Raw genomic sequence first — 12,376 nt, 5'->3', positions numbered from 1 at the left:
CCCCAAACCGCACCCCCCGCCCCACAAAGCAGCTCCCCAGCACCCCCAAACACATTGGGGCACACTCCAGGACCCGGCTCCAGCCCAGGACAGGGGACATCACACCAGCACACCCGGGCTCATGGGGAAACTCAGAGCCCCTCAATCTGTCACGCACCCCCCGGGCTGTGCCCCCAGAAACTCAAGGCAGGACAGAGCTGCCCTGGCTCTGGCTCTTGCCCCAGCGCCCTGTTCTGTTGGGGTGCAGAGGGGCTGGAGACGGGGGGGACATTTGGTGGCACCAACATTCCCCCCCCCCCCAGCGGAGCTGCCGCCCACCGCAACCTCCCCACTTCCTTGTTTTTGCCCCGGTGCGGGCGCCGCAGGAAGCAGATGGGGCGGGGGGGGGGAGTGGAAACCCCCACGAGCTGCACCTCCCCCTTCGCCGTGACCCCCCCAAACCAGGCACCGCCACGTCCAAGCTTCATCCCCCCCTTTATTCGCCCTCATCCCATGGGCACAGATCAGACAGTGGAGCCCCTTACACAGACCAGCAGAGCCCTGAGACTGGTCCCAGTGCTGGGGACGGGGGGGAGGCAGAGGACAGCCCCGTGCCTCAGTTTCCCCACCTGTAAAAGAGGGGGGGTCGCACGACTGACCTGTTTGCTGGTTGATGGGGGGACCCCAAACCCCAAACCTCGCACCTCACCCCCAGACCCCCATTTCCTTCCCCTCCCTAAACGATAAGGACAGACCAGGGTGACCTCTGTTCATCTGGCACCTTCCCGCTCCCTTCCCTTGACTTGGGGCACCCCAATATATTCCCAGGGGAAATGCGCCCCATGGAGCATCCTGGTTTTTCCTGCCACCCCTTTCCCAAGGCACCCGCTCCTTGGAAGCAATAAATAACACGGGGGGGGGGTCCCGGCAGTGGGGGGGTGGCCGGGGGATGCAGAGTCCAAGGACACGCCGGGATGGGATCAGGCTGTGCCATTGGGAAGCCCGCCGGAGCTGTGGTCCTTATGGGAAGGCGGAGGGGACTCGGGGGGCTCCTCCTTCCCATGGGATTGATCCATGTCGGTGTCGGAGGGTTCTCCCGAGCCACCGCGGCTGTAGAAGAAGGAGAGGGTGCGGAAAGCGGGCGCCATGTGGTCCTTGATGCTCTCCAGGAGCTGGATGAAGGAAGGGCGCTGCCGCGGGTTCTGTTGCCAGCACAGGCACATCAGCTCGTGCCTGCGGGAGAAGAGGCACCCGCTGGGGTCGGGGCTCACCCCAAAGCCACCCCAGGGACCAGGCACCGGGGTGATGGGCTCGGTGCTGGTTTCTCTAAGCAGCTTTCCCCAGCACAGCGGGGTTGGGGGGGGGTCTCCACCATCCCGACACTCACAGTTTGTCAGGGCAGTTCTCGGGGCGCTCCAGGACCCCGTTGTCCATGACGAAGCGCAGGACCTGCTCGTTGGACATGCCCTGGTAGGGCTGCTCGGCCAGCGTGGTGATCTCCCACAGCACCACCCCGAAGGACCTGCCAGCACCACGGCACTCAACTTGGACACGTCCCCCCCGGCCCCACAGGGCTCCCCGCGCCCCAGCACCTACCACACATCGGACTGCGTGTTGAAGATGCCATCCTTGAGGGCCTCTGGGGACATCCAGCGCACGGGGAGCAGCCCCTTGCCCCCCTTCCGGTAATAATCTGTCTCGTAGATATCCCGGGTCATGCCGAAATCTGGTGAGGAGGAAGAGGAGGAAGAGGAGGGAGGAAGGAGATGTGAGCACCAGGATGCTCTGGCGAGACCCCCCTGCAGCACTGTGTGCAGTCCCAGTGTCCTCAACATCAGAAGGACATGGAGCTGCTGGAGCAGGTCCAGAGGAGGCCACAAGGACGAGCAGGGGCTGGAGCAGCTCCTGTGTGAAGACAGGCTGAGAGAGCTGGGCTGGGGCAGCCTGGAGAAGAGAAGGCTCCTGAAGGGGAGACCTTAGAGCAGCTCCAGTGCCTAAAGGGGCTCCAGGAAACCTGGAGAGGGGCTTTGGACAAGGAGACAGGGCAAGGGGAATGGCTTTAACCTGCCAGAGGGGAGATTGAGATGAGCTCTGAGGCAGAAGCTCTTCCCTGTGAGGGTGCTGAGGCGCTGGCACAGGGTGCCCAGAGAAGCTGTGGCTGCCCCATCCCTGGCAGTGTTCAAGGCCAGGTTGGACACAGGGGCTTGGAGCAACCTGCTCTAGTGGAAGGTGCCCCTGCCCGTGGCAGGGGCTTGGAGCTGGATGAGCTTTAAGGTCCCTTCAACCCAAACCAGTCTGTGGTTCTGTGTGGGGCTGGCACCTCCAATCTTGACAGTGAAGTCCTCGGACACCATGCAGTTGCGGGCAGCCAGGTCTCGGTGCACGAACTTGTTGGCGTTGAGGTAGGCCATGCCATCGGCAATCTCCCCGGCCATCTGGATCATGTCCTTGAGTGATGGCCGTGGCAGCCCAGGGTTGTTCTGCACCATGCACAGAGATCCAGGGCTGGGGGACACACCAGGTCTCCCCCCAGGGATAGGGTGGGCGTCCCTGTGCCCATGGGCACTGTGGGACCTGGCCAGCCCCTCACCTCAGCATCAGGCCTGAGCGAGCGCAGGTAGCTCTTCAGGTCCCCACGTGTCATCAGCTCCATGATGACCAGAGCTGGCTGGCCCTGGGACACGACACCGAGCAGACGGACCTGGGGGGGACGAAGAGGGGTGGCATGTTTGTGGCCAGGCCCCTCCATGTCCCCTCCGTTCCCCTTGGCCCCCCACCTACCACATGATGGCACTTGAAGGCTTTCATGACGGAGGCCTCGTTGAGGAACTCGATGCGCTCCCGCATGGTGGCCAGCTCATTGACTGTCTTCAGGGCCACCTTGGTCTCCTCACCCTCAGTGTCCAGCCCCAGCAGCAGCCCCTCGTACACCATCCCGAAGGAGCCCTGCCCCAGCTCCCGGATCACCGTGATCCTCTCCCGTGACACCTCCCACTCGTCGGGTATGTACACTGTGGGGTGAGGGGGTCCCCCTGTCACTGTCACCATCACTGTCACCATCCCCATCACAGTCAGCGTCCATCCCTGCCGCTATCTCCATCTTCATCCTCACCCCATTCCATCCCTATTTCCATCCTTGTCCCCATTCTCATTCTCATCCCCATTCCCATCTCCATTCCAAGCCACATCCCCATCTTCATGACCACATCTGTCTTCGTCTTCATCCCCATCTCCATCACATCACCATCCTTGTGCTCATCCTCATCCTTTTCCCATCTCCATCCTTGTCCCATCCCCATCTCCATCACATTCCCACCCCCACCTTTGTCCCCATCCCCATCTCCATCTTCATCCCCATCCATCCCCAGCACATTCCCACCCCCACCTTTGTCCCCATCCCCATCTCCATCTTCGTCCCCATCCATTTCCAGCACATTCCCATCCCCACCTTTGTCCCCATCCCCATCCTTGTTCCCATCCTCATCTCCATCTTCATCCCCATCCATCTCCAGTACATTCCCATCCCCACCTTTCTCCCCATCCCCATTTCCATCTCCATCCCCATCCATCTCCATCACATTCCCATCCCCATCCTCTTCCCCATCCCCATCTCCATCTTCATCCACAACCACATCCCATCCCATCTCCATTCCCATCCCATCCCTGGCATGGTCCCATAGGAAGGTGGCAGCGGGGAGGCCCCTGCCCGTCCCCACATACTGTCCGAGGTGCTGAAGTACTCGGGGTTGACGGAGGCGTAGAGCGTCCCGCTGGGGTACCCGTCATTGCTCCTGCCAGGGGTGGCCACCACTCAGACGATGGGGGCGAGGGCACGGTGCCACCTCCCCACATCCCTCCCCAGCCCTGGGGACACGGGGACGGTCGCTACCTCTTCTTGTTGTAGAAGAAGACGAAGATGGCGAGGCAGGAGATGAGCACCATGAGCACCACGGGCGTGACAGTGAGCAGGACGTGGAAGCTGTTGGACTCCTCCTCGGCTGCTGGGAGCAGGCGGCCGTGGGCACTCATCCCGCCCCACACATTGCAGGGACGCTTGTCCCACCACCACCACCACTGCGCCAGCTCCCCAGCCCAGCAGCACCCACTGGTCCATGGGTGTCCCCATCCCAGAGCATCCCCCCGTCCCCCGGACCCCAAATCCAGCAGCATCCCCTGATCCTCCAGTGTCCCAGTCCAACAGTGTCCCCCAATTCCCCAACTCCCCAGTCCAGCAGCATCCTCTGAGGAAGGATGGGAGAAGACTGGCCTGGATGAATGGGAGATTTGGCTGGAAATCAGGGATAAAAGGAATGTCGGTGACCTTTGAAAGAAGGAGCAGGCAGCTCAGGAGGACCACAAGGTTATGCAGGGAGAAAATTAGAAGGGCTAAGGCCTGACTAGAACTTAATGTGGCTACAGCTGTAAAAGGCAGACTCATGGAATGGGTTGGGTTGAAGGGACCTTAAAGCTCATCCAGCTCCAATCCCCTGCCACGGGCAGGGACACCTTCCACTAGAGCAGGTTGCTCCAAGTCCCTGTGTCCAACCTGGCCTTGAGCAATGAAAATGTCTCTACAAATACGTTAACACCAAAAGGAGGGTGAAGGGGATTCTCCATCCTTTATTGGATGTGGAGGGAAACAGTGATGAAGGCTGAGGAGAAGGTTGAGGTAGTTAATGCTGCCTTTGCCTCAGTGTGTAAGAGTGAGACCAGTTGTCTTTGGGTACCAGCCCCCTGAGCTGGAAGACAAGGGCAGGGAGCACCATGAAGCCCTCATCATCCAAGGGGAAATGGTCAGTGACCTTCTACACCACTTAGACACACACAGGTTTATAGGGCTGGATGGGACCCACCAAGGGAACTGGCAGAAGCTCTCCCCAAGCCACTTCCCATCATTTATCAGCAGTCCTGGCTCACTGGGGAGGTCCCAGTTGGCTGGAGGCTCCCAACCCACCAGCATTTCCTGATCCAGCAGCACCCCCGACCCCCAGCTCCCCACCCCCCAGCCCCTCTCCCTGCCTGCCCATGGCTGGGGACCCTGCTGGTGTCCCCCCTGTCCCTTGTGGGTACCTGGCCCCAGGATGTAGAACTTGATGAGCCCCGTCCATGAGCCGTTGCCAGCCAGAGAGGTGGCCCGGACCTTGGCCGAGTAGTTTCCTGGCTGGAGCAGAGCCAGGTGGACCCCTCCGTACTTGGAATAGCGGTGGCGGGACACACAGACAACGGTGGTGACCTCCTGGGGGGGACAACGGTGGGGTGGGAAAGGGGGCTGCATTCCCCCCCAGCCGTGCACGGGCCTCAGGAGAGAGAGATGAGATGGTGGGAAGGGGATGGGATAGGGATGAGGATGCAGATGAGGATGGGGATGAGGAGGGGAGCAGATGGGATGGGATTGGATGGGATGGGGATGAGGATGGGATGGGATGAGGATGGGAATGGGAAGGGGAAAGGTTGGGAATGGGAAGGAGAAGGGATGGGGATGAGGAGGGAATGGGATGGGGTTGGGATGGGAAGGGGAAGGGATGAGGATGGGATGGGGAGGGCATGGGATGGGAAGGGGCAGGATCGATGGGTGCTGTGCCCCCGTAACCAGACGTGTCAGGGGGTGCTGCGGGGGGGTCCTCACCTCGCTCTCGCGGCTGTACTTGATCTCATACTTGAGGATGAGCCCATTGGGGTTGCGGGGCTCCTCCCAGCGCAGCAGGACACTGTTCTTCCCCGCCGGCTCCCACGTGACATTGCCGGGAATGTTGTCAGCTTGCACTGGAGAGGGGGCACAGAGGGGCTCAGCTCCCACCATCACCCCCAGCCAGCCCATGCAGAAAGCTCCCAGAGCATTCCGGCACCATGGGGGCAGGTTTGGGACGTACGCTCAGGCATGGTCCTGGCGAAGACGAAGGTGGAGGCGCTGCAGCCCACGGTGTGCGCGGCGTGGTTGCAGGCGTGGATGTCGATGCGGTACTCGGTGAAGTGCCGCAGCCGCGACAGCACCGCGCGGTCACGCACCACCTTGTCCTCGAAGATCTGGAAGTGGGGTTTGGGATCCCCCCCAGCGCGGCTCGAGGGGGCCGGAGGCTCCACCCAGGACACGTTGGTTGGGGATGTGACGGCCACCACGTCCCTGCGGCGCTTCGGGGTCCTGCGGGACATGGGGAGGGACACAGCACATGGGTGGTGGCTCCCCAAAACTGAGCGGGGAAGGGCTTGTGTGGTCCCTGCTCACCTCTGTGGGCTCTTGTTGATGGACGTCACCTTCCAGGGAGGCCTGAGATAGTGAGAAATTGGTTAAAGCATCCATCAGGAACAGCTGCCAGACCCCCATCCATGTGTCCTCCAGGAATTACACCCTGTATGTGCTCGACAACCAGAACCTGCAGCAGCTCTGGAACTGGAGCCACCACATCCTCTCCATCCCCGTGGGCAAGATGTACTTTGCCTTCAACCCCAAGCTGTGCCTGGCCGAGATCTACCGCGTGGAGGAGGTGATGGGCACCAAGGGGCGGCAGAACAAGGCTGAGATCAACCCTCGCACCAACGGGGACCCCCAACCCAGGGCAGGCTCAGCCTGGGGGACCCCCCTTAGACATCACCTGGGGATGATGATGGAGTTGTGCAGGAAGTTCTCAAACTTCTTCTGGAAGGACTCGGCCTCCCCCTGCATGTGGAGCTGCCCATCGGCCGGGCGGCAGGGGCAGCACCGCTCCTCCGCATCCTGCTCCACCTCGGGGCTGTCTCCATCCCCGGCACCGAAGCGGGTGTCCGCGCTGCTGGTGGGCAGCTTCAGGCCTGCAGGTAGAAATGGGCAGGGCTGGAGGTGCTCCTGGAGCCCAGCTCGGTGGAAACATCCCTGTCCTTGGCCACTGCACCCATCCTGCCCGCCCTCACCTTTGTGGCAGTAGTCGTTGACGTAGAGCTCCATATCCTCAGCCAGCTGCTGCCACAGCACCAGGTAGTAGGTGATGTTGCCGTTGCGCTGCGTCGGTGGCTTCCAACGCACCACGATGTGGGAGGAGGAGTTGGACATGGAGATGACGTCCCGGGGCACTGTCGGGGCTGGGTGCACAGGGGGATGTCAGTCCATCTCTGGGGGTCCACCATGGGCATCCGCAGCCCCATCCCCATCCCCTTACCTGCCGGCATGGTGCGGATGTAGACCACCTCGCTCTGCGCCCCATAGTTGCGCCCTTCCTCGGCGGTGGTGAGGGTGATGGCACGGACGAAGATGGCGTATTGAGTCCAGGGGCGGAGGTTGAGCAGGGCCACGCCGGGCTCCTGATCGCTGCTGAGAGGCAGCTCCACGTCCAGCACGTTCCAGCTCTGCGCCCCACACGCGTCCTGCCCCACGTACTCTGACACGTTCTGGAAGGGTCTGCCCCACAGCGGGCATTGGGATCCCCTCCTGGCCACACAACCCTCCAGGGTGCAGCAAGACACCATGGGATGGGGCTCCCAAACCTTCCGCAAGGGGGTCAAGCAGTGGATGGGGACCACTTACGACTCCTTGTAGTAGACGATGAAGCTGAGGAGATCCCGGTACTCGGGGGGCCGGTACCGCTCCCACTTGAGGAAGATGCGGTCGGACTCGGTGACATTGGAGATGAAGCGCAGGGTCTGGGTCTTGCCTGTGGAGAGGAGGGAGGGTTGGGACAGGGGCTCGAGGCGCTGCCGCGTGTCCCCGGCCCTGTACTCACAGGACGCGCGGTCCCCGTTGGTGCGAGGGTTGATCTCAGCCTTGTTCTGCCGCCCCTTGGTGCCCGTCACCTCCTCCATGCGGTAGATCTCGGCCAGGCACAGCTTGGGGTTGAAGGCAAAGTACATCTTGCCCACGGGGATGGAGAGGACGTGGTGGCTCCAGTCCCAGAGCTGCTGCAGGTTCTGGTTGTCCAGCACGTACAGGGTGTAATTCCTGGAGGAGACATGGACAGAAGAGGTGGGCATGGGCACCCCAACGCCATGTGTCCCCCCAGACCCAAACCCACACCCCGTCCTCACCCATCAACCATGGAGTCACCACGGATCAGCTTGAGGTTCTTGAAGAAGGACAAGGAGACGAGGGCAAAGGAGTGTTTGATCTTCAGGAAGCCCGTGATGGTCTCGATGAGCCCCAGGCTGCTCTGCAGCTCCGAGGCCAGGTTATCTAGGGACAACCCACTAGAGTGAGGAACCCCCCATTCATCCACCCTTCTCCTTCCCCCCTGAGCAGGGTGGGATGCAGAAGCCTGGACCCAGCACTCACAGCCCCGGCGGATGTTCACGATGAGGTTGCCTTCAATGAGGGTGCAGCCCCCCAGCTCCTGCGCTGCCCGCGTCGAGTCGATGGTCTTGGTGCCCACCTTGCACTCCTTGGGGCACAGCCCCTCGCACTTGTGGCAGAACATGCTGCAGGCAGGAGAAAGGGGATGGGACAGAGGATCATGGAATTATGGAATCAATGAGGGTGGAAAAGACCTTTCAGCTCATCAAGTCCAACCGCTGCCCAGCACTGCCAAGGCCACCACTAACCCATGGCACTGAGGCCTCGGCTACACGGGGGGTGAACACTTGCAGGGCCGGTGACTCCAGCCCTGCCCTGGGCAGCCTGTTCCAATGCCTGAGCACCCTCTGGGGAAGGAATTGTTCCTCAGCTCCATCTAACCCTGCCCTGGTGCAGCTTGAGGCCGTTTCCTCTTGTCCCATCCCTTGGGAGCAGAGACCAGCCCCCTCCTGGCTCCATCCTCCTGTCAGGCAGTTGCAGAGAGCGAGAAGGTCCCCCCTGAGCCTTCTCTTCTCCAGACTAAACCCCCCCAGGTCCCTCAGCCGTTCCTCATCACACTTGTGCTCCAGGGCCCCTCTACCACCGCCATGCCCACGCGCATCCCGACCTGCTCTCGTTCCTGGTGTATCCCGCGGGGCACTCGGAGAGGCACTGCCGCTGGTGGATGACAAACTTGGAGGCGTCGCGGGGGTTGCCGGAGACCTTGCGCAGGCTGGCGCAGTACTCGGCGGTGACGCAGCGCCAGCCCTCGTACTCGTAGGTGCGGGGCGGGCAGGAGGGCAGGCACTGGCCCTGGAACTGGAAGTGGCGGCAGGCGACGCAGGAGCGGCCGTCCCGGGGCCTCCCGCAGCCCCCCAGGCACTCGGCGTGGCAGCACTCGCCCGTGGCCGTGCAGGCAGAGCCCGCGCCGCAGGGACACACTGCGAGGGGAGACACGGCACCGGGGACATGGCATGGGGGGGGTGGATGGAGCTTAGAGCTCCTCCAGCTCCAACCCCTGCCCCGGGCAGGGACACCTTCCACTAGAGCAGGTTGCTCCAAGCCCCTGTGTCCAACCTGGCCTTGAACACTGCCAGGGATGGGGCAGCCACAGCTTCTCTGGGCACCCTGTGCCAGCGCCTCAGCACCCTCACAGGGAAGAGCTTCTGCCTTATCTCCAACCTGAACTTCCCCTGTTTCAGTTTGAACCCATCACCCCTTGTCCTATCGCTGCAGTCCCTGATGAAGGTCCCCCTCCAGCATCCTTGTACTGGAAGCTGCTCTGAGGTCTCCACACACAAGAAGATGTAGGGATGAAGCGATTGAGCCATAAAGTGATGCAGGAATGGAAGGAGGGAGGGGCAGATACATAGTGGGATGAGGGGATAAAGGGAAAGAAAGAAGGAGGGAGGAATCAAGGAAAGGAAAGGAAAGGGAAAGGAAAGGAAAGGAAAGGAAAGGAAAGGAAAGGAAAGGAAAGGAAAGGAAAGGAAAGGAAAGGAAAGGAAAGGAAAGGAAAGGAAAGGAAAGGAAGGAAAGGAAAGGAAAGGAAGGAAAGGAAAGGAAAAGGAAAAGAAAGGAAAAGAAAGGAAAAGAAAGGAAAGGAAAGGAAAAGGAAAGGAAAGGAAAGGAAAGGAAAGGAAAGGAAAGGAAAGGAAAGGAAAGGAAAGGAAAGGAAAGGAAAGGAAAGGAAAGGAAAGGAAAGGAAAGAAAGGAAAAGAAAGGAAAAGAAAGGAAAGGAAAGGAAAGGAAAGGAAAGGAAAGGAAAGGAAAGGAAAGGAAAGGAAAGGAAAGGAAAGGAAAGGAAAGGAAAGGAAAGGAAAGGAAAGGAAAGGAAAGGAAAGGAAAGGAAAGGAAAGGAAAGGAAAGGAAAGGAAAGGAAAGGAAAGGAAAGGAAAGGAAAGGAAAGGAAAGGAAAGGAAAGGAGACAGGCTGTGGCTGCAGGTCGCGGTGCAGAGGTGCCGGTGCCCTGATAAGGATCAGTGTTTATAGTACATATTCCATGCCCAACCTCCTGTTTACAGCAAACGAGCCCGGGAGGGGCCCGCGGTGACCTCGCACCGGGACAACAGCAGCGGGATGATACAGCGCGGATCCGGTTACCCACCGCGTGCCCTCCCCGTCCTCCCCGCACTGCAGAGCGGCCCCATCGCGGCGGACGGGCCCCGCCGCCGGTACCCACCCTTCTGGCAGTAGCTGGATGTCCAGCAGCGGTACTCGAGCTGCCCGTTGACGCTGGTCTGAGCACACGGCTTCTCCACGTCCAGGATGCCCGGGCACACGTCGGCGCATTCCTCAGCCGGTTTATTGCCCACGATGTAGGTGTTGTCCACGGCGTCGGGCAGCAGCAGCCCCCAGTCGATGGTGGAGAGGTGACAGAGCTCCTGGTTGCGCTCGATGCGCACCGAGCCGCGCAGGATGTGGCCCAGGCTGTGCAGCCCCACGTCCCGCAGATGCGGCATCTCGAAGATGACCAAGGCATAGCTGAAGAAGAGGTTGGTGCCGCGGATGACGGAGAGGTTGGGGAAGAGATCCCGGAGGCTTTCCAGCCCGTACACACGGAAGAGGAGCAGGTACTCGGTGATCATGAGCAGGCGAGGGAAGCTCAGCCCCCGGAAGTCCTCAGCACCCGTGGTGAACATGAGCAGGATCTGCAGGTTGCCCTCGATGATGGAGCAGTTCTCCAGCTTCTGGAGCTGGGACACGTCGTTGCGGATGTCCATGCTGCCGCAGACTGGGGTGGTGACAGGGCGGAACGCTGTGGGCAGCAGGAACGGGGCAGCTGCCCCCCATCGCCACCACCCACAGGTCACCACGGTGGTGCTGGGGGGGGTTTGACACCCCGTTGCTGCCCGTCAGACGTGGCTGTGATGGGCTGGGGTGACACGAGCGGCTGTGACAGGCGGGCTCCCCGCGGCACCGCGTCCATCACCGCGCTGAGGGGTGATGCTAACAAGGGCTGGCTGTTGTCTCGCCACGTCCCTGCGCCCCGCGGGGGTCAGGATGCTCCGTGGGGAGCTCACAGCATCTTCCCGTCCCCCATAGACATGTGATGATGCAGCTCCTGCTCCATCATTCCCAGTAACCCGCCACTGGATTTGCCATCCCGGGGCTCTCCCACCCAGAGAATGGGAGTACCGTGGGAGCATCCCCCACTTCCCAGTGCCAGCAGGGATACAAGGAGAAGGCGGCAGCTTCCCACCAGCAGCATCCCCAGCCTGGGCCCTGATGCTGAGTGATGGTGGAAGGAACCTGCTGAGATCCCAGCAATGGGACCTCATGGATGCATGTGGGCACAGGGACCCTCTGTGGGTGCAGCACCAGCCCTGACCTTGGCAACGCCACCCCATCCCTCCCCTGTGCAAGGGGTCCCCCTGTCCCTGTGGGACAGAGAGGGGACAGGGACCCAGGGAGGAGCATCCCCTCCATCCACAGCCCCTTGATGAGCAGGGAAACTGAGGCAAAAGCCAGCAGGGACCAGGAGGGGCAGGACAGACCCTGATCCCAGACGTGCCCCTATCAGAGCCAGGACATTCCCCACCACGGCCATAGGAGCCACAGGAGCCACCCGCTTCCCCAGTCCTTTTCCATTCACTGCCACTAACAGTGCTGCCCATGGCTCCTTCCCACCATTCCAGCTCCCAGCTCCAGCCAAACCTCCCACCACGCTCCCTTCTTCCCATCCCAGCAAATCGGGGGGGGGGGGTATCCCACACTCTCCCCCTCCTGGATGGGGAATCCACAGCACAGGGGGCTGGAAACTGAGGCAGGGAGAACCCAAAGAGCTTTGGAACCCCCATCCACAGGCACAGCCCCCCCAGGACCCCCTCACCCGGCTCCGGCCCCCCTCCCCGCCCCATCCCAGGCACTTACTTTCGGATGGCGCCCGCACTGGGGGCAGCGGGAGGGGGCCGAGGAGCAGCAGCATCACCCCCAGCCGCAGGGCACCCCGCACCCTGGTCCCCATCCCCGGTGGGACCCCGGCCCCGTCCTGCTTTGGGCGCTGCTGCTCCGTGTCCGGCCGCTCTCCCTATGGAACGCCGCCCTATGGCACAGGGGTGGCCCCCGCGGCCCCCGCGGCCCCTTCACTTTTGTTTTCGGGTGTTGCACACTAAATATTTAGCCTGACAACTGTCCGGGCCGCGGCCAGCGCTTGTTTGGGAA

General features: G+C 61.5%; 1 protein-coding gene across 1 annotated transcript; it reads right to left on the bottom strand.

Moving 5' to 3' along the window:
• Positions 1-929: 929 nt before the first annotated feature.
• On the bottom strand, positions 930-10,949 carry INSRR (insulin receptor related receptor). The gene is given in 21 exon segments (XM_030474199.1): positions 930-1,212; positions 1,367-1,501; positions 1,576-1,705; positions 2,300-2,459; positions 2,570-2,680; positions 2,761-2,990; positions 3,700-3,749; positions 3,866-3,977; positions 5,050-5,212; positions 5,606-5,742; positions 5,850-6,054; positions 6,184-6,244; positions 6,570-6,765; positions 6,865-7,032; positions 7,110-7,348; positions 7,475-7,601; positions 7,671-7,885; positions 7,972-8,116; positions 8,216-8,358; positions 8,841-9,153; positions 10,395-10,949. Coding segments are annotated over 21 exon segments (3,834 nt in total). The 5' UTR covers positions 10,936-10,949; the 3' UTR covers positions 930-959.
• Between the last annotated feature and the right edge of the window lie 1,427 nt (positions 10,950-12,376).

Source organism: Strigops habroptila, chromosome 22, assembly GCF_004027225.2.
Source record: "Strigops habroptila isolate Jane chromosome 22, bStrHab1.2.pri, whole genome shotgun sequence".
Taxonomy (NCBI): domain Eukaryota; kingdom Metazoa; phylum Chordata; class Aves; order Psittaciformes; family Psittacidae; genus Strigops; species Strigops habroptila.
This window is presented reverse-complemented; position numbering and strand designations above follow the sequence as displayed.